Source organism: Carettochelys insculpta, chromosome 2 (assembly GCF_033958435.1).
Source record: "Carettochelys insculpta isolate YL-2023 chromosome 2, ASM3395843v1, whole genome shotgun sequence".
In the NCBI taxonomy this organism is placed as follows: Eukaryota; Metazoa; Chordata; order Testudines; family Carettochelyidae; genus Carettochelys; species Carettochelys insculpta.
Genome location: NC_134138.1, coordinates 251,154,171 through 251,176,312, shown reverse-complemented (window position 1 = coordinate 251,176,312; position 22,142 = coordinate 251,154,171). Strand labels below are relative to the sequence as shown.

Here is a 22,142-nt window from a genome sequence, read left to right as displayed (position 1 = left end):
GCACTGCACAAATCCCACTTGTGCGTCTGCGCACGAGACTCTTGGGCACGGCCGTGGTATGTTTTCCCATCCTCCCGCCCAACCCAGGTTGCGCCTGCGCAATGGCACTCCTCCGTGGCAGCCGGGGAGCAGTTCTCGAGGCGCGCCTGCGCAGTGAATCTGAAGTGGGGCGGGGTAAGTGTTCTCTGTGGAGGGTGACGTCAAGCTCTCCCTGCCTTGTTGTGGGTGCTGCTTCTGCCGGGTGAGGGGAGGGTCCGGACTCGCCGGCTGCAGGCGCCGCCATGGCTGCCATATTGGGGAGGAAGTGAGACCAGGAGGAGGCGGCGGCGGCGGCGGCCAGGGAGGAGCCCTTCCCCTCTCCCCTTTGCTGAGTGAGGCGCTGCTCTGCCGGCGGCGGCGGCAGCTTGCAGGACCGCGGAGTGAGGCGGTGCGGAGGGGGCGGCGGCTGGGCTGAGCGCCCCGAAGGCCGCGGCGTTGGTCTAAAATGGCGGACCCGGCGGAATGTAACATCAAAGTGATGTGTCGCTTTAGGCCCCTCAACGAGTCTGAGCGGACCCGCGGCGACAGAGATATCACCAAGTTCCAGGGAGAGGACACCGTCATCATCGCGGTGAGCCGGGGCGGAGGGGCCCTGATACCGTGGGGATGGGCGCGGTACGAAGCGGAGAGGGGAGTCGAACAGGAGCGGAGGGAGAACGAAGGGGGCCGGGCAAGGGGAGCAGCCGGTGGGGTAGGATAAGGGGGAGGACCGAGCAGGACCGGAGCGAGGGTTGGGTCGGCCGGACGGTGTGCATGTACTATATAAAGTGGCCGCCTAATCAGAGTCTCCCTGCCTAGCTGGCCTCTTGCCGGCGGCGCTCGGAACTTTGGGTATGACTTTAAGTGGAAGTTCTGAAACCAGGGTGGGACTATCTTGCCGGCTTCCAACACTGTACCTGTGAAAGCATTAAGTTGTGGTGCCGGATCAGTGCTGCAGTCATTCCCTCTCGCACCCCATATATAGAGAGAGAGAGAGTTGTTATGTGTGGAGGAAAATGGTGTGTACAGTAGGGGAACTGGACTACTTGTTACTGATCTCTAGTAACTTTTCAGTTCATATAAATACTTTATTAATGCACCTGAGGATGTTTTGAATTGAAATAGGGTACACAATAAGCACAGTGACTTTGGAGAATAGAGCGCCCCAGATATTGGATTTTCCATGTTTGTGTTTGCAGGACACTGGTAATGATTTCGTGAACACAGTAGTGAAATTTTAAAGAACTGACATCCTGGAAATAGCATATGGGAAGACAGAGGAAATGTTCAAAAGTAGGCTTCTTTTGTGTATCCTCATGAATTTGGCAACTAATGTCTGCATCAGTAATGCCTAAGAAGGACATTATTAGAGTAGTTTGTCCACTGAATATTTTGGCAGAAGAAATTTTGCTGAGTGTTTCTTCTGACCATCATCTCAGCCGGTGGGTTAGGGGCAAATCCTGTGTCCAGTAACATAAACTGAGTCAGCCTTTTGTCTCTTGTGATTTATTGCACATTTGCATGTACAGTTTAATAAAAGTAACTGCAGAAGAGAGGCCTTTGAAGAGATCTGGTTGGTGTCCTGCAAAAGGTAATGCCACCAGTACCAGTTTGTAGTGCAGCTGCTGTAAATGTTACTGAATGGAGAGCTGGACTCTAAAGTTAATTCATAATAACTGTCATCTGTGGTATCAAAACAAAAAGCAGTCAAGTAGCACTTTAAAGACTAGCAAAATAGTTTATTAGGTGAGCTTTCGTGGGACAGACCCACTTCTTCAGACTGCTTTTTGTTTTGCTAATGTATAGACTAGCACGGCTTACTCTCTGTCATCTGTGGTGCCATTGGTATTTACTGGTGCATAGACTGTACAAAGATTTTTTTGTTTGCCACTCATTTTTAATGTGTGTGCAGTCAGATGAGGAATTTGCTATGCAGGGGCAGAACTGCATTTAAAAAGGAATATAACTTAAAAATTTAGTTAGCTGAAATTTGTTTAATTTCAGTCTGCACAGCTATTTTATTTTTGAAGCTACCCAAATTAAAGCCTTGCACCAGAAGTATGAAGTTTAACAGAAGTTTCATTTACTGGTATGCATTTGTTCCAGTTCCAAGTTATGCTGATATGAATAAATGCATTTAAAGTATTTTTTTCTTTTATTCTACTTAAATTCCATTTTAGAAAAACAAACGGATAGCTACTGAAATATGGAACCTTTTGCTATTTCTGACATAAATGCAGTTCAGGTCAGTAGTAAGTAGGCCACTGAAAAGCTAACAAAATGCATGTGCCAATACCAGCTCATTTCACAAGCAAGATCTAACTTCAGAAATTGGTGCTGCAGACTGCATGAATTTTCATTGTTACACAAAAACCTTGCCTATTTAGCTAGATTGTTAGCAAATACAGAATGAGTAAATTGATGTCACTATCAAGAGTAAATACACTTTCATACTTGATCCTCCTGAGTATCCATTCATAGAAACATCAGGTGTCAGTCCCATCTGAAATCAAAAGCTGTGATGTATCAGATCATCTACGTGATAAACTTTTCATTCCCTGCACTCTAATCTTCTAGCAACTACCTCTTGGGCCAAAGTGCAAGCATTGCTAATGTGGCAGAGGCTTGAAGTTCATTAGGAGGATTCCTCGTTTGGATTCACATGATAAAAGCAAACAGCAGAAATGTAGCACTTTAAAAACTAACAATTATTCAGTGATGGGTTTTTGTGGGTGTGAGCCGCTGCCCAGGTGCCAGCTGAAGGTCTGGTGGGGCAAAGGGGGTGATGCCACACCAACAGCTACGCTAAGCAGCCAGGGCAGGCTTGGTTCTTTGGTTTGTGTTTAGTTCCGGTACAGCAGCAAGAGGAAAATTACACTTAGAGAGGCTTTAACAGTTACTTTTCATTTATACAAAGATGGAAACAATTTAACTGAGACAAGTGATCAAAGTACCACAATTGTGAATTTTTGTTTATAACTTTACTAACAGTTAATAGGAAACCGCTGGTAGCGATTTTACAGCAGAAGCGGCTGCCGCGTGTAAAAGGGAGTTTTAAACTGACCGCTCAATTTATGAATGAAACCAAGATGGCCGCCGAGTGAGTGACGGGATAATGATTTTTCTTGCGGTTACTAATGTTTACAGAAGGTAATTGCTGACCGTAGCTTGCCAATTAAGGTAAGGTAAGGACCCCCTGTGGTTTGATAGACAAAATGATTTTCTACAGTTCTATGTAAAAGATAGTGGAGGATCGCAGTGTTCTAATAGATCAAAGGGGTAAACGCGTTTTAAAGATAAGGGCTTCCCGCTGTTTGAGTGACAGGCTAATGGTTTTTAGCAGTTTATAGCCCAAAACAGCTAGTACCCGCGGTTTTTAAAGGGGAAACAACACAATTTAACTTAAGAAAAGTTTTAGACAAACTAGCTAGCTTAGACTAATACAAGTAATGAGTACACAAGAAAGACACGTTGCAGGTGTGATTTTCACCACTGCCTCTTAGACCTGGTGGAACCAGAGTCTTTCCCTCAATTCCTATAGGAAAGAAGTGTAATTCTTACCCCTGCCTCCTAGATCCGGTGTGACCCAGAATCTTTCTCTCAATCCCTCGGGAAGAAGTAGATACGAACCAGGTGTCCCCAGTCTCAGGAGTTATTTCCAGACCTGACCAGCAGGTGTAGGTGATTGAAACTCAAAGGAGGGTGGGCTGCCAAACCCCTTTATACCCCTTTTGTCATGTAAGCTTCTTCCTGGTCTCAAGTGGCCAATTGGGAGGAATGTTTTTGAGCCCCAGGTTTCCCAGGGAAGGTGCAAGGCTCAATTTGCACCTGTGAATTGTGGACAATTGGGCACCTTTGGAGGTGATGGGCGGGGGTTCCCCGTTCTTCCTGGGGAAGTGATCAGGCGTGTCAATCACCGAGATCAGCCAGAAGGGTGGCCATTAGCTAGCCCATTCACTGTCTGGTTTTTGTGTATAGTAGAGAGGCTGGGCGAGACAGCACACCTGCGTTCCCAGGACATCAAAGGCTACCTGTCTCCTCTGCTTGTTTCTCTCTCTGTCTCTCCCATTGGGGGGGGAGAAGAAGAAAAGGCCAAATGGGGGTTCATGTCTGGCTACAGTGGGACAGACCCACTAATGACACAGCTACCTCTGTTACTATTCAGCATGATAAAAGTGAGGTAATTTGGAGTGGATGTTGAGAAACATTACCTTTCGTGTAGGATCTTCTATAAGAACTTTGAGTTAGTTTTTACAAGTTGTAAAAAATGACCAGATGTTCTGCTTTTCATAACTTTTGACCACTGATGCAAAAGCTGGAATTTTCTCTGTTCATTAAAGAAAATACCACAATAATGCAATCTTTGCTTTTCTAGTAAGAATGCAATATAACATCTGAAGGATGAACTTGACTGGATGCTCTAAGTCAGTGTGAGGCAAACCAGTCAGTTGCTTTAGAGACCTCTTGAAGCTTGAAATTGACAGAATTGGTAGGGAATCACAAAGCATCTTAATTATTTTATGAACCATGTTCCTCTGTAATAGCAAACACCCAATGTATATCATAGAGTTGTCTTATGGACTTAACTATTTTCAGCCTTAGCAGTGCTTTCTACAGCACTGTTCCAGTTTGAGGTAGCAGTAACAGTCTTTTAAGTCTTATCTTGTGGTAGTCCAGCCATTATTACTGGAAAGAAATACTGTTAACAGTGAATGTGCATATACATGACAAGATTCTCAAATTCAAAATCCCATCCTCTAATTACTGAATGAAATTGAAGACCTAATTCTTCAGGACCATCAAGTTTGAACCTTTCATGATCAGTTCATTTATCTAAAAGGATGGGTCAGCTAGGGATTGTAGAACTTCACCAATACCTACTAGCCTGAAGACTTAAGATTATTTCAAACAGGTGAGATGGTTATCATCCATATTCCTGAAATAGCCTTCCTAAAGCCATTCCTCAATTAGTTCCATGCAAGATATATCAGTTTCCCCTCCTTTTCTTGCATGTCTTGTGGGATTTCTGTTCACTGTATATGTTGGTAGCTGCCTACCAAATTCTTCTTTCCAGTAAGCTAGACAAGGATTCTTCTTTGCAGTGCCTGTCCTAGAAGAGGAGAGGCTAAACATCTTGATTGGCCCATGCTGAAATATGGAGAAACTTGCCTCTTACCTATGCAGTAGCATTGGGCAGAAGAAGGGCAAGGCTAAGAATAAGTTAGGAGACAGAGTGTGAGCTAAGATACTCCCAGCTACTCTTCTGTGAGTTTGTCCTATTCTCTAACCATACACGTGCATTCCTTGGCTTCCCCTTCCTTTCTGGGAAAAGTAGCAACAGCTTTCTCTTTCCAAGGCATCCATACATTTACAGACATGCTTGTTATCCTGAACAAGTAAGTCTTTTCCATATTTGTTTTTTAGAGAAACTATTTATTGTAATTGTAAATGTTATATATTTCATAGCAATTTCTGGTTGAAGGGTTGTATTAGTTTGTTTTGAAGAAAAATAGATGCAAGACAGGGAAGCAGAGGTTTCTGGCCAGGGGGAGGAGTGTCAGAGGGTGTATGGTCTGTGTGCTCAAGAGTGTTTGGATAGTGACTTGGGGCAGGGAGTTGGGGAGCAGGAGGGGCTGAGGTGCCATAGCAGACTATGGCCAGGTGGCAGCTCCTGGCCAGCGGGGTCCCAAGGCAGGCTCCTTGTGTGCTGTGGCCTCAGGCTGCTCAAAACAGCTGGAGGCTTCCTCCATGTGTGTCTCTGTACCCCGTGCCCCTTGCAGAAGATGGAGGTCAGAGAGGAAGACTGAGCTGGTTTCTGGCCAATGGGAGCTGCAGTGTTTGGGCTGGGGGTGACAGCATGCAAAGTCCCCCTAATCACCACAAGGTGTGTGGTGCTTAAAGGGTGCTGCCAGCTGTTTTGAGCATTCTGGGGCTGCAGCATGCAGGGAGCCCACCTTGGGTTCCTGGCAGCATGGGTTGTGGGCCAGATCTTGCCTGCCGGAGTATGGATGAACTCTGAATATCTTACAGTAAATGTTAAAATTATACAGTGAGTGTAATAGAAGGAAATACTTAAAATATTTTTATAGAATTTACCTATTATAATTCTGAGGATATCCTGAAGTCAAAAGTTATTTGGTTTTTACTACGAGTAATTAAATTGTCTTCTATGAAGAGAGCACTAACATAAGAACATAAGAATGGCCATACTGGGTCAGACCAAAGGTCCATCCAGCCCAGCATCCCATCTGCCGACGGTGGCCAATGCCAGGTGCCCCAGAGAAGGAGAACAGAAGACAATGATCAAGTGATTTATCTCCTGCCATCCATCTCTTGCCCTTGTTCTGAAGGCTAGGGGCACCATACTTTATCCTTGGCTAATAGCCATTTATGGACCTAACCTGCAAAAATTTATCAAGCTCTTTTTTAAACCCTAATAGAGTCCTAATAGTGGCCTAATAGAGTCACTAGGAGGTGACGTGCCAGTGGACATCTGGGAAGAGCAAAGTTTTGTGTGTTTCAGTTTTGAGTATATTTTTGTAAGAGAGCAGAATAAGGCTGAATACTGTTGCTAGTACAAAAAGAGACCATATTAAAATTTGTAAAAGGCCTTCCAATTAGATTTGGGGTAAATTTACTTTTGGGTCGTGTTGATAGGTGCATGCACATAGCTTCAACTAGGCTATGGATTTTGCTTTGAGACTGATTTAGGACAGAGATGATTCATAGTGAAATGGTAGAAGCAGGCCAAGAGGAAGCTTAGTTTGCTGTCTTACTAGGTAATGTTTGTTTACCAGTTCTCTGCAAAGCTGTTCTTTATCACCTCTGCTTATTTTGGCATTGGAATATTGATTTTGTTTATATTAAGATGTTGGTGTTTGATTTTTAAAACAGAATAGACCATCTTTCTCTCTGTGAAATACTGACACAGTTATGTTCAGTGGAGATGCTTCTCCACTTTATATAGTGTATAGTAACAGAGAGAAAGCTGTGCTAGGCTATATGCTTTCAAAACAAAAAAGCAGTCCAGAAGCACTTTAAAGACGAACAGAATAACGTATTAGGTGATGAGCTTTCGTGGGACAGACCCACTTCTTCAGATCATAGCCATACCAGAACAGGCTCAGTATTTAAGGTACAGAGTAATAAACCTTGATTGCTATTTTTGGGTCTGTGTGCCTTAAATATTGAGTCTGTTCTGGTATGGCTATGATCTGAAGAAGTGGGTCTGTCCCACGAAAGCTCATCACCTTAATACGTTATTCTGTTCGTCTTTAAAGTGCTTCTGGACTGCTTTTTTGTTTTTATATGATGTAGTGCATGTAGACTTGCACAATATTGTGTTACCTGAGAGTTGTAATGGAGTTGGCCTGCTAGTTTGAGCATTGGCCTTGTAAACCCAGTGTTACTACAGCTCTTGAGGAGGCCACTTAGAAGTGTGGGGCAAATAGATTTAAAAAAAAAAAAAACAACCAACCAACCCTGTCGGGGACGGTGTTTGGTCCTGCCGAGGGGGCAGGGGTCTAGACTTAATGACCTCTTGAGGTCCCTTCCAGCTCTGAGACGTGTATATCTCCATACAAAATAGCAGATTTGCCTGTGAAGATTCCTTTTATGTCAGTCACTACAGCAGTTTCTCAATTTTGTTTATCCACGGAACCCTTTTAAACTCAAAATAATTTTGTGGAACCCCTAATAACAGTCTTGTGTACCACAAATAAGTCAGGATAATAATAAACAAATGCTAAACAAGATAAATGAGATCAACATTTAGCTTAATTGCACACATTTAAAAACAAAAGTTACATTTAATGCGTACAAAAAATAAAGCTCAAAAACTAATGTGCATTATATTGGCAGTTTTCAATGCAAAGAGTGTATTTTTTTTTCTTGGCAAATTCTTCTTATATTCAGTTTAATACTGGGAAAATTGTATTTGCATATCTGGCACAGCATTTATTCGACTTCTGTATTTTGTTTTTGTTGCTGTTTAATTTGAAAACCCACTTTCACATTTAGTGTGTGCTGACAAAGGGTAACAACTGATGAATTGCATGCCTTTATAAAGCTGAACATTCTTGACATAAGACATGCCAAAATGACATAATTTGTCTCCACTCTCTGGCTAACCCAGCATTAGAGAGGGACATTTAGATCGTTTCTACACATACCACTTTTTCTGAAAGTACCATTCTAATAAACAGCCAAAAAATGCTAATGAGGTAAGGATGTAAATTTCCAGCACCTCATTAGCATACAGTCACATGATTCTGAGTGCGGAAAAGTTTCAGGAAGAAGGGGCTTCTGGAAGGAGGACTTCCTTCCAGGAGACCCCCAGGGGCCATGCCTCTACATGCTGTTTTGGAGCCCGGAAGAGCTGCTTCCAGACTCCGAATCACGTGACCATATGCTAATGAGATGCTGGAAAGTTACATCCGCACCTCATTAGCAGTTTTCGGGCCATTTATTGGCATGCCACTTTCAGAAAAAGTGCCACAGTAAGGCACGTTTCTACACGTGCCAAACACAAATGAAGATTGCTTTTAATAACATTCATAGGTGCTTAAATATTTTATTTTTTTAAATCATAAAATGTTGTTGTAATGGAAATTTTTCGCTGAACCTTATATTCACTTTGCAGAACCTTGGGGTTCCACAAAATACCATTGAGGAAATGCTGCACTACAGGAAAGTTGAGGAAGTGGCTGTCTATAGCTGTATCGTTTATTCAGTGGCTAATTTTATATATCTGCTTGTTGAAACTTCTGCCTTATATTTCAGGACTAATAATAATTGTTAAAGCAGTCACCTCTTTCTAATAATTTTAATTTGGCATAGGTAATCTTCTAAATTCTATTAAAAGAAACTAGCGTGGATCATGGATGGGAATTCCTAAATCAGCTTAAATGCATTGGGAAATCATTTTCCAAAACAAAATTTCACTCATCATAAGGCGTTCTGAGGGAGTGGTTATGGGTTTCTCAGAGTAGTTATTCAGGTGATGGAATGGTAGCACATTTTCTGGAGGAAGTTGATAGTGTCACACCCTGCCTCAGTGACTTACTACAGTAAATTCTTCCATATCTGTCACCTGAGGATCTGGAGTTTGATGGATATTCAAATATTCTGGATAATAGAGAGGCATACTGAGCAACGCATAACACTAAAGCAAAACAAGATTAGATATTAAGAAACAATGTATGCAGTGAGTCTGTGCTTGTGAAAGCTCATGCTCAAAACTTTTGTTAGTCTATAAGGTGCCACAGGACCCTTCGTTGCTGTTACAGATCCAGACTAATATGGCTACCCCTCCGATACTTGACACAGCGTATGCATAGTGTTTTATTTACCGAAAAAGTAATAGTGTGCTTTAAACTTATAAATATTTGCTATATTTATTTGTATTTACTTTCACTCTACTGTATTTATGGAAACCATAACTAAAATGTATTTATGGTTAAAATGCAGGTTGTTTCAGAGATGATAGAATGCTGGTTAAGACAGCTTACTGTGCATTGTCTCTTTAGTCAGATTAGCATGTTGTTTACTAGAATATCCAGTGCATTAGTTGCAGCTGAATTCAATATTTCACCAGCTTGAATATTGCATTCTATCTAGAGAATAATATAGGCAGCAGCCTACTTTTTCTTTGTGTATTCAGCTCTCTCATGTTAGGCTTCTTCCTGTTAAGAACATGGTTTCTTGGGCTTGTGTACACTCTAGAATGCTACAGGTTGCACCTCCTTTGTCTGGTACCCTTGGGACCTGAGTGGTCCCAGACAAGGGAATTTGCTGAACAAAGGGTGGTCTGCTGCCTGCTCCTCTTTCCCTCTCCTCCCCCCAACCCCACCAGCTGGGGTGGTGGGGCTTACCTCTTGCCAGGCCTTGTCCTCTGCTGGGCCAGCCCCCGGCCAGCCACCTCTGGCTGCCAACTGCGGAGGCTGGGTCCAGCCCCGTGCTGGACATGCCCCTGGCTGTGGCTGTGGCTACGTGGACACCAGCTTCACCCTAACTGGCTGCTGGTATGGCCCCAAAGCTGCAGACACAGCCCAGACCTAGCAGAGGCCAGCTTCAGCTGGTGCTTGGTGTAGCCCTGGTGGGGCCTGTCGGCCCGGGCTGACTGACGTTTGTGGCCAAGGATGCCAGCCCCTCTGGGCTCTCCTTACGAACCTCTCAACCTGGTCGTCTTGTTCAGTAACATCTGTGCTCCTTCTGGATGACAGATGTTGCCAGACAAGAGAATTCCAGTTTTGGAAAGTTTAACCTGTACGGTACTTCCCTTTTCGGACGGCTGTTATCATTCAGAATCCTTCAGTAATAACCTTCAAGCTCTTTTCCCAGAAGGAAAAATGTCCTTGAACGTACAATTCTCACCTGAGGACTTTGGTTTAAGATATGGGTGAAAACCTAAAATGAACCGATGTTGCCAAACTATAATGAAGTAAGACTGGATCGTGTTCCTGGGGAAAGTTCTTTTGAAAAGCTGTTTAGGCTGGTTTCAAGGATGCAAATATGTTTAGTTCAAGGCTTTGTTCATATGTGTCAGGTATACACTGAATCAAAAATAATGAATAAATCAGTTCCTCTTTATTGAAGGTTTAAAGTACACAAACGAGCAAAGAGAGACTTCAGAAGCAGGCTATTAATATGGGCACTTCAAATTTGAAAAAAGTTGGGTTTTACTTTCTGTGACTGATCTCTTTTTTTCCACTCTTTTTTTGTGTCTTTTCAGTCCAAACCTTATGTGTTTGACCATGTATTCCAGTCAACCACAACGCAGGAACAAGTGTATAATGATTGTGCTAAAAAAATTGTAAAAGGTAAGGAAAAGCATTCAACTAGATAATAAGGAACCCATCTGTAGACTGTTCAGTGGTTATTTTGTTTTTTTCCTGGTGAAAATTGTGGTATAGTTCCATCTCTTCCCTTCCTTTTCCACAAAAATTATATTTTAAAAAAAGCACTCTGAATTATATCAGAAATGACAGGTTCAGGCTAGGGCCAAGATGTTTGATGTGTGAGAGAGTACTCAGGGCAAGAGTTTGGGGTGGGAGGTGGGGTCTGGGCAAGAGTTAAGGTGCAGGAGGGGGCTCACAGAGTGAGACAGGAAATTGGGGTGGGGGACTTACTGGGGGCAGCTTTTGTTTGGTGGTGGGGTTTGAGGGAGACAGGTGGCTCCATGCTGGCCCATTTTCACCTGCAGGCACCACCCCTGCAGCTCCCATTGGCTGTGATTCCAGGTCAATGGAAGCTGTGGGGACAGAGCTGCTGGGTGCTCACAGTCATGTGGCTCCAGCTGGAGGGGAAGACACAGCAGGACACACAGCCACCTTCCTCACCCTTCTCCCTGACTAGGAAGGGCTGGTCCAGAACACAGCCCCTAAAAGCTCTTTTCTTAGTGTGGTCTTGCTGCTGTGGCCATGCAGCTTAGAGGGAACCTTGAGTCTTGGTGTACTAGGCAAGTTACTGACAATGATGAGAAGCTGGCTAAGAGATGAAATGAAAAATGAATGTTAAATGTTTATTGCAACAGAACTTTAACAGTGATTTGCTGTATGGGTCTAAAGTAGCATGTGTTAAAGGTGTTAATCTTTTTTAAAGGAGAACAAGCCATTTCATATTCAAACTTGCAGATACAAATTATATGGGAGACCCTAAAAGACTGAGAAACTTTAGAAGATCCTTAGGAAGCTAGATGCAATTGATTATTATGATGGCTGATTAAATTAATTAACAAATGCAAAATAACAAGTTCTGGAGGAAATAATTTGAACTAATACATCTTTCGTGGGTCTGAATTAACTGTAAAAAGCTTAGGAAAATCATAACTCTGAACTGCAAAATTAAAATTTAAGCTGATTATGCAGCAGTTGTTTAAAAGTATCTTAGTTTAGGATGCATAAGCAATGGAAAGATTAATTGTATGGAATTGTAACTTTATATTGGGGTGAGCAAAGTGGGCATCCTGGCACATGAAATTTCAAAAGGGGGGGCACAGCATGATTGGCTGCAAGGTCTCAGGCTCTTCCATATAATTTAATATATTGAAATACGTTACTGTTTTTAAGTATAGTAAGGTCTCAGAGTACCTGACCCCACTCTTACATGTCTGACCCCCAATTCCTATAGTAAACCCTGTACTGCGATTTCCAGTTGTGCTTAACTTGCTCCCCCGACCCTGGCTCAACCCCCCACTTAGCTCCGCATGGCCCCAGCTCAGCCCCCACAGCTCCACTTACCACGCACGCATAGCTCCTGTTCACCCCCCGACCTCTGGCTTTAGTTCACCACACCTCAGGCGCAACTCCGGCTCAACCTCCCCGGCCCCAGTTCAAACCCCCTAGTGGCTCACCACCCACGCACAATTCCAGCTCATGCCCGTGCCTGGCTTTGGCTTACCACCACTCATGCACGGCTCCAGCTCACCCTCCCAGCCTGGTCAAAACTGTCTGTGCGTGGCTCTGGTTCAAGCCGTGCGACACCCCTTCCCCTCCCTGGCTCCGGTGCAACCCCCCTGCCAGCTCACAACATGTAGCGGCTCTGGTTCAAGCCACCCACCGCCCCGTGTGGTTCAACTCCACCCCTCAGCCTGCTGCAGCCCTAACCCACCCCAGGCTTAGCTGTGCCCCTCCCCCCACCCCATGGCCTCAGCCCTCCTCAACTGCCACCCCTAGCCCAGGACTTACCTTTCTGCTGCTTCCCTGGCTGCAGAATGTGTGTTCTGCTGGGGAAAAAGCTGGACCCCCACTTGCGTGAAATCTGGGTTTATGCAAGGGTGTGTGGAACAGAACTGTCATGTACTTTGAGACCTTACTGTATGTGTATTCACATTTATATACCAATTAATAGTTTTCACATTCTACATACTTACTTTCTTAGTAGATGCCAAACAAGGGTGTTTTCATATGAACATAACCAAGATTTCCACTGGTCTGGATTATATTAGATAGGTTGAGGGGTGGCCCTGTTGATTGCAGAGATGAGAAGTGAGACCTGATGTAAAAAGTTTGCTCACCCCAGAATTATATAACTAGCATGTTCAAACCTGGACTAGAGTGTTCTATTTGTTTATCACCTCACAAAAAACATATTGCATTATTTGAGTGAGTTCAAAAGATGGGTGATTAAGGGGGTGGATAGACTATCATGAAGAGTTGTAAATAGTGGTACTACTCATTTTCATAGTATCCCTCCTAACTGGTCTTCTCCTCTAAGTAATTAATAGTATTGAGGAGGTAGATAAGGAATTTGTGTCTCTTTTCTTACAACACAGACAAGTGGGTATTTGCTGAAATTGGAAAATGGCAATTTCAAATCCAATTTTTGTTTTTTGTACAAGTCGCAATTAAATTGTGAACTTGTGACAGTAATTCAATGATTGAGGCAAATTACCTTGGGGACTTACAGTTTAGATATTTATAGGGTTAACAAGGACATTAGTTAAATATTACTGTAAATGCGAAATGTAGCTATAATCAATAGCTTTAAAAAAACAATCCTAGCTTTAGAAAGGATACAGATAGTTTAAATTTATGGGCATAAGCTAACCTCTTAACTACTGTAATCTAGGAAGTTTCTTTAGATTATTTCATACAGCATGTTGCAGGATTCCTACCTTTGACCCTATAAGCACACTATTTGTGTTTCTATTTTTTTCACTCAGTTTTCTGGCCTAAACAAGACACTAATTCCTAATGTAAATTTTCGGAGGGAAACAACCCTTTCCTCCTGTCTTTGTATACTTAAAAAAAGCCAAAAGGCACAAGTCTGTTTTTTTTCCTTTTGCAGTTTAACCTTTTAAAAGTATCTGTATGTTGAGTCAAACTTCTATATAGTCCATTAGAAATAAGTCAATTTCACAGACGCAATTCTAGCTATCGGAATCAATTTATTTCCCTCATATAGACCTTGTCTCCAGTATTCCCCCAATGACCTTCCTTATTACGCTGTATTGCATGAAGTATGCAGGGGTTATTTCCGACCCCAGAGAGAGAGAGTTTGTGTGTCTTTGCCAGATGCACAAAATTGAACTCTGGAAGATCAACCCTGACCAGGCTGATCTTCCCAGAAGTATAGACATCCAATGTAGCATCTCCTACTATAGCAACCTTCAATTCTATGGTGTTAGACTTGCATTCAGCATGGAAACACCTTGTAACGGTCAAAATTCGTTTGGAGTCAAAACATGTAATTAGATTTTGTCAATCAAGCACTAAATTATCATCTTGCAAGCTTCTCCATATAAGGTTGCTTTGAAAAGAACCCTAATACATAAATTCTTTCTTGTTAGATGTACTTGAGGGCTACAATGGTACAATATTTGCTTATGGACAAACATCATCTGGGAAAACGCACACTATGGAGGTAAGGTATCTACAAAGGGCTTCCTCATAACACTATGGAAAAAATAATGAATTATAACCTCCTTTGAAACAAAAGTTCTCAGTCTCCTGCTCATCTGGAATCCTTTCCCTCAACTTTTTGGTGGGCTTGATCATAATATGAAATACTGGGCATCATTATTAATGTGAATCTGGGAAAAGCAGTAACTAACTTGTAGAGCCATATATGGCCCTCCAGCAGCCATCTAAAAAACCTTAAGTATTTCATTAACAATACTATATTTATCTTCAGTTTATTATTTAAAAGGTTCCTGAGGTCATTTTTACTCTTAGTAAAGCTTGATCTTAAATGGGCTGGCAAAACTTCTTTATTTTTCTTAGTATCCTAAAATCAGTTTCTTCAGTGTTCAGTTTTTAATCTTTGACTATTACAGATCTCTTGTGTTCATGGAATTCTAACCAATAAAGAATATTGCATTGTTGTCTTTTTTTTTTTTTTTTTTTTTTTTTTCTTCCCCTTCCCCTCCCCAAGGGAAAACTTCATGACCCAGATGGGATGGGGATTATTCCAAGAATAGTGCAAGATATTTTCAATTATATTTACTCCATGGATGAAAATTTGGAGTTTCACATTAAGGTAACTTTTTTGGTTTTTGAAGTACTATTGAAATAAAGTTTCATCTGATTTTAAACTTAAAGTAGTTCATAGCTAAAACTTGAGGCAAGGAGGGGGTTGGTGCATTTGTAAGTCCCCATTTAATTTGGAAGCTATGAATCCCAAGACAGTTTGCTCAGAGGTTGGGAATCCCTGTTTTTCATTAATAGGAAATTCATTGACAGTAACATGCTCATCTTTACTAGTGAGGGTGATTATCCTTTGGTAACTTGGATAGTGGTTGTGGTAGATTCTACATCACTTGAAATCTTCATTAATGTCTTTCTGATAGAGATGCTTTGGTTCAACCACAAGTTCTTGAACTAGATGCGGGAATCATTGGAAGAAGGTCACCTGTGTTAGGGAGGAGGTCAGACTAAATTATTAAGTGGCCTCTTGTTTCTTAAAATCTATGAATTATTGTAATTTAATGCTGCATCTTTTTTATTAGGTGTCATATTTTGAAATATACTTGGATAAAATAAGGGACCTTTTAGATGGTAAGTGTGTGCCTTTCATATGGTTTGGGGTAGCAGCTTGTTACATGGCAAAGAAGGGGAAAAATTCATGAGATTAGGATAGTTATATAGTGTATTGATATGTTGTAAATGGCAATTTTAAACATAGTCTTTTGGTGTTTTTTGAGAATCTTATAGTTGTAAAGTTACGAATTGCTTAGCCTTTTCTGACTAAAATATATCATGGCATTTGGGCTTCTCTAATGACCATTTTGTATAAATCCACGTTCAGAGATTAGAATATAAGAATTGCATGGTATACCATGGGAAATGTTTCTTTCCCCCTTGGGACATATACTGCAAACAGCTCATTCACCATACATTAAATATCTGTCAATTTTATTTCTTCCAGTTTCAAAGACCAATCTTTCTGTTCATGAGGACAAAAACAGAGTTCCATATGTAAAGGTAAAATATAAGTGATACACTATTGAAGTAACCTATCTTTTCTCTGGTGTATATCACTTACCCATGTTTTGTCAATTTTAAAGGGATGCACTGAACGTTTTGTATGTAGTCCGGATGAAGTTATGGATACTATAGATGAAGGAAAATCTAACAGACATGTAGCAGTTACAAGTAAGTGTTCCCCCCCCGCCCCAGGGCATTCTTGTAATTCATTTTGTACATGAGATGTCCAAACTGTAGGCGAATTATTCTAATTGTTTAAAAGATTGACGTCAGTGTCACTTTGGGGAAGGCAGTAGTAGGGTAAGACAAGTAAAACGATCTTGATGTACTTAAAATTTGTGTCCCCTTCATCTAATCTCCTGTTGCTAGGGCAGTGTTTCTCAGCCTGAGGTTGCATATGCCTCTTGGAGTAAGGGCAGTGCACAAGTATGGGGTGATGAAAGTTCATGATCACAGATTTATGCCTCCCACCCAATGAATGATCTCCTGTATCTGTAAGTAAAGCAATCTGTGTCTCATGAAGACACCTGCTTTTTTTTGTCTCTAGTACTGCAGTGGTCAGTAACAGAGCTGATCACCAGATGGTCAGATTTATCTGTCTGCAGATTCAGGTGGTGTCCCATAGTCCCAAAGTTCTTTCTTTGGTCCTGTGCTGCTCCACTAAGTTATGAAAGTATGTGCATTGTGTCTTTGGAGCTGTCAGTGGACTCTCTCACTGAAAACAATATGTAGCCATCTACCAAGTGGGACACAGGGAGGGACAGTTACAAAATGAAGAAGGCAAAAACAGGACAAACAGAAAATTCTGCTGTAGAGACAGAACAGAGGCAGAAAAGAAGATAATATAAACAAAAATATGATGACCCAGTGTCAGCTGGGGCTCAAGCAGCAAGGCTACCTGACTCTCAGACGGCACAGGGTTCATCAGTTCTTCCTTCCCTGAGAGCCACTGTGAGGGGAAATGCCAACCTTGCAGAAACGCATTTGCTCGGAGAGGCAGCTGGAAAGCTGCTTTTGGGCCTGAATGAGCTGGTGGGAGCCCACCTGCCCTGCCACTACCTGCTGTGGTAAGTGGGAGGGAGGGCAGGAGCCAGTTGGAACTGGGACATGTTTAAATGCCATGTCCTGGCTCCAACAGGCTGGCGGGGAGGGGAGCCTGCTTTCAGTGGTCACTTGTTTAGTTAACATCCCTAGCATGGCGCTCAGCAGGTTTGAGAATTTCTGTGCTCACTGTCCAGGATGATGTATTCTGTAGTGGATTTGAAACATTAATGCATTTCATCCTTGTTAATTTGTTGTATGCATGACTATGTTGCAAACCTTTCTAGTCAGGCTGTAACCATCGTAAATGTAAGTAAATGTGATATTTATGAGCAATCAAGTCAGCTGAAAAAAGTGGGTGTGCTGTGGAATTGTCTGTCTCCTTGAAGTGTGCTGTGTTACTGAAAAGGGTGGGAATCACTGTTACAGAGCTTTCCAGTTGGTAAAGAGCTGAATTATCAGCTTTTACTGCATTTTCTAAATGAAAAGCTACAGATTGGGTCAGTAAGCACCCAGCTTTGGGGGGAAAAATTGGCAAATAAATTCCAAAAATCCACGAAGACCACAAGAAAAGAATTCTGTGATTCTATGAAAAGGACAGACTAGTAAGCTTTATCAGTATACTTCACATTTTATTAATAGACATGTAGGAAACAAGGTGGCAATCTGTTGAGTAAGATGGGATTGAGCCTTTATTTGCCTGCTTTAATTTAAATATGCTGTATTCATCAAACTTCTGTAAAGTTATTTCTAGATCTATTTGTTCACTGATAGAGGTTCATATTAGTATACTCAATGCCCAGTCAACTTCAGGTTAGAATAGTTATTAGGGCAGATTTATTGTATAAGCAAATTTATCTTAAATCTTTAAACATTTCTGTTATAGACATGAATGAACACAGCTCTCGAAGTCATAGTATCTTCCTTATTAATGTAAAACAAGAAAACACTCAAACAGAACAGAAACTGAGTGGGAAACTTTACCTTGTGGACTTGGCAGGTAGTGAAAAGGTAACTTTTCCTTTACTATATATTTGAAAACTTAAGACCTATACATAACCTTGTTTAACATGGAGCTTGCATTGTTCAAGTATCGCTTCCTAAGAACACGCAAATTATGATACTGATTCCTCAGTCAGCTTCGTGACTGTTTTCAACTTCAGCCCTCACGTGAAACCTCAACTCCAATGCAGGCTAGTTTGATATACCCAATATTGACAGAAATGCTGGAATTTGGTAAAATGTGTAGTGATTTTTTTTTTTTAAGCATTAAAAAGGTAGATTGAAGTTTATTGTCCCCATTTAAATGTGCTATGACAGTCTAGAGTTGCCGGTTGTGATTGGTTCTATATTGGAATAGAACGGAAGTTTGTTGTGGAACGGGTGTCAGTGTGGATACAGCATAGGTTGTGGTTGCTTATGTTAGTGCTGTCCTAGCTGGTGATTATGTTGATTGGAAATGATGTCAGAAACCTTATTTCTGAGACAAGGCTGCTGTATGGAATCTTCTTCCTTATTTTTATTAACAGAATGAAGTGGAGTCATTTTGTTCACCACTCCGCCAGTATTGTGAGCTCTCTATTTACGGAGGGTGTGGGGAGGGGTCCTGTTTGTCTCCCTGGAGGCGCACATTAGTCCTGAGTGAACTGTGGTTTTAAAGTGAGTTTGGGTAGGTGGAAAACATTTGACTGGGGGAAAAAAAAAAAAGAGAGAGAGAGATTGAGAAAGGGGGATTGTCTTTTAAATTTATAATGACCCTTGAAATACCAGCATTACCTGAAACCAAATCTTAAGGTAGCCTTTTTTAAAAAAACAAGTTGTGTATCCACCAGGTGCAGTAAGTAAATAGTTGTATTAGTTTGTTTTGAAAATAAATCCTTATTCCTGTAACTAGGAGAAAATATGACAATGAGATGAGAAAACCTTGAAGAGAGCAGGTTTCAGCCCTGAACTGCTTCATCTGGCTTTAGTTAAGGTACAATACCCAGCAATGACATCACTTGTTTACAGTATACAAAGACCTGGTTTTAAAGGTTTCTTTGTCAGAACTTTTCTCTTGCCTCTCTGGAGTCATGCAATGACAGGAAGGCATTTTCCAGGCCTGATCCTATTTTTAGTATATGTCCAGAGGAGTGCAGCAAAAATGGCAAGAAGTTTAGAAAAACTTGATCTACAAAAAAAGGTTAAAAAACTAGCCATGTTGTTGAATCCCCTTCTGTATTCAGCTGGTTTCTAAAAGTAGCTAGAGACCACAGTTTTCCCACAAGTTGTGCACCCACCAGTTTTGAAGTGGTAGCTATTATAGTGGCCACGGTTATACTAAACTAGCTACATTATTCTGAAAATACATTGTTTGAACCAATAGCCGTGCTCAACCAGCCAAATAACCACATGTGGCTAGTTTTGTTTTTTCACTTAACTCTTGTTTACATTAACAAAATAAAATGTATGTTCAAAATTCTTTCAGTGTAGATTTGGAAGGGGTGATACAGATCATAGAACTGTGGAGCCAAGCAGGGCAGTAGACCTGGGGACAAGTGTTAGCAGGAACAGGTCACTCTTCCTGTTGAGACTATTCCATCTTTTTCCATGACCCTCAGGTATGTTCTGAGGGATGTGAGGTTGCAGTATCTTTCCACGGGAATTTCCTCAGCTCCTGTTGACTTTGAAGTGTCTTAAGGTTTTTTGTAGCAAAAGCTATTTCTGAATATAGCCCATATCGTCTTTCTTCATTGAGATGGTAAAGTTTCTGCTTGACTTCACTGACTATTGAATTAGTTGGTATAGGAGTCATAACTTAAAATTTCTGCTTTTGCCTATGAATAAGGCTGAGGTTTTTGCCACAGAGGCGATGGAAATCATAGGATAGGTAATTGCCAGAGACCTCCCATGACATTTTGCTTTAGCCCCTGAGCAGCAGTGCTGGAGAGGTCATCCGATGGAGCAACCCCTGCAGTTTGCTGGGGCAGACAGCTCTAAGCTGCTGCCAAGACTAGGAGGCACCCTGCCCTCCTAGCTACTGTGGGTGGGAGTCCCAGTACTGATGGGCTCTGGACCGTCCTCCTTTCCCATTTTGTCGTAGTTACTTTTAATAAAAGTCAGAGACAGGTCATGAATATTTGTGAATTTTTGATTATTGCCCACGATTTGCCTGGAACTTTTACTAAAAATAACCATGATGCTATCTTAGCCTTATACATAACTGATTTGCATTCCATTCTTCTGTTTTAATGACTAGTGAGTACAGTTGGTCAAACTTTTCACCCACATTGGGTTTTGAACTAAGTTATTTTTTCATAGGAATTGTCTGCTTTCCTTGTGAAATTTATGATTATAATTGGGGAAAAACTGACTGGTCTTATTAGAAAACATTTTGTTTTTCAGTGGAGAAATCAGAATTTTTCCTAAGGTAATGTGAAGTGAGGAAGAGAATCCATTTTCCCAGTTGTCTTTACCAGTTAAGGTTCCAACAGTGACACTTGGCTTTTAAAAGGAACAAGCTGTTCAGGCTTGTTTTTAATAAACACTTAATCTGAAACGTGCTTTTTAGGGTGGTTACTTTTATTCTATCTTTTTTAGGTTAGTAAAACTGGAGCAGAAGGTGCTGTCCTGGATGAAGCTAAGAATATCAACAAATCACTCTCAGCTCTTGGAAACGTCATCTCTGCTTTGGCTGAAAGTAGTGTAAGGGCTTTTTCTCCCCCCGCACCCCCCCCAAGTACAGAAAGAGAAACAATAGGGATGTAACAGTACCAAGGGAGGATAGGCTGAGATTCCCAAGGCAGTGCCTGGGATTTAACCACATATCTCCACATGCACTGCATTAAAAATCTCAACCATTTGTATCACTGCACTGCAACATGCAATGTCTGTTAGTGTCAATCTTGCTGTGCAAAGCAGAATTTTAAATAAGGTTATACAACATCTAAAGATAGCCTTCATGGACGTTTTCTCTACCTTTTAAAGGTACAAACGCCTGGGTATAAGACTCTTATTTGTAAGATTTGTGCTTGTACCACTGTGATGAGCATTGTTTAAGAACCTGAGGAGAACGTCTTTGCTATCTTTCGTGGTTGTGTATTAGTCTTAGCTGAATTGAGTGCAGATCCTTGTTGAACAAACCAGATATTTAAGTTGATCAACTCTAGCTTCTTTAAACATATGCTAAGATATACACTTATTTATTCCAGACTTATGTTCCATATCGTGACAGTAAAATGACCAGAATCCTTCAGGATTCATTGGGTGGTAACTGCAGAACCACTATTGTAATTTGCTGCTCTCCGTCATCATACAATGAGTCTGAAACTAAATCTACACTCTTATTTGGTCAAAGGTAAGTAACGAAGTTAAAAATGTTTGTAGGAAGAGGTTACCTAAACTAGGACTCTGAGTGTTTCGAGTAGTTTGTCGGGGCATGTATCCTTTCCTCAAGTCAGTTTAAACCCTACTGTTCCCTTTTGTTCACTCCATATTAGTAATTCGTCAAAAGTTGACACTTACATAGAATTTACAGAATTAAAATCTGCATCTGTGTGGCACTGTAACTATCTTTGAAGTTAAGCCTGCCCCCCCGCCGTCCCGCGGCCTCCCCCCACCCCAATTGTTGAACCCATAGAGTTCATAGATTGGAGTGGGCAGTTTTTAATGGGGGGGCATGCCAAGATTTTGGCAAAGGGTCAAGGGCCGCACTTTTCTCTAGAAGGAGTGCAGGGTCTGAGATGGAGGCTGGGTGCAGAAGGGATCCAGGTGTAGGGTACTGAGATACAGGAGAGGGAGTTGAGTTGAAAGATATTAGGGTGCAGGTTCCAGGAGGAGTTATAGCTGCAGGACAGTATTCTAGCCTGGGGCAGGGGAGTAGGATCATGTGCAGGATCTGGGAGGGAACTGTGATGTGCTACACTACCTCCACCCCCAGCTAAATCTCTCAACTCTTACTGACTGGAAACCAGTCAATGGGAGCTGGTAAATTTTGCTGAACTGCCCCCACCACCAGGAAAATCTCTCAGCTTCTGTTGGCCAAATTTCTGGGCAATAAGTACTGAAAGACTTTGCTGGAGGTAGGAGCAGCACATGACACTGGCTAATAAGAGGTGTGAGATTTTGGTGGGGTGGACACAACACTCACAACCCTCACCGCTCTGCAGTCATAGGGCT

At 41.8% G+C, this 22,142-nt stretch overlaps 1 protein-coding gene across 2 annotated transcripts in view; it reads left to right on the top strand.

Moving 5' to 3' along the window:
• The first annotated feature begins 220 nt into the window (after window positions 1-220).
• KIF5B (kinesin family member 5B) overlaps window positions 221-22,142 on the top strand; it is a 60,450-nt gene continuing 38,528 nt past the window's right edge. For both annotated transcript variants that reach the window (XM_074984966.1, XM_074984965.1), the window contains exons 1-10: window positions 221-610; window positions 10,751-10,838; window positions 14,309-14,382; window positions 14,893-14,997; window positions 15,467-15,515; window positions 15,886-15,941; window positions 16,025-16,112; window positions 17,872-17,996; window positions 20,565-20,669; window positions 21,176-21,321. In XM_074984966.1, coding sequence (XP_074841067.1) covers window positions 485-610; window positions 10,751-10,838; window positions 14,309-14,382; window positions 14,893-14,997; window positions 15,467-15,515; window positions 15,886-15,941; window positions 16,025-16,112; window positions 17,872-17,996; window positions 20,565-20,669; window positions 21,176-21,321 — 962 coding nt within the window. In that variant the 5' untranslated portion in view covers window positions 221-484. The remainder of the gene's footprint in view (window positions 611-10,750; window positions 10,839-14,308; window positions 14,383-14,892; window positions 14,998-15,466; window positions 15,516-15,885; window positions 15,942-16,024; window positions 16,113-17,871; window positions 17,997-20,564; window positions 20,670-21,175; window positions 21,322-22,142) is intronic.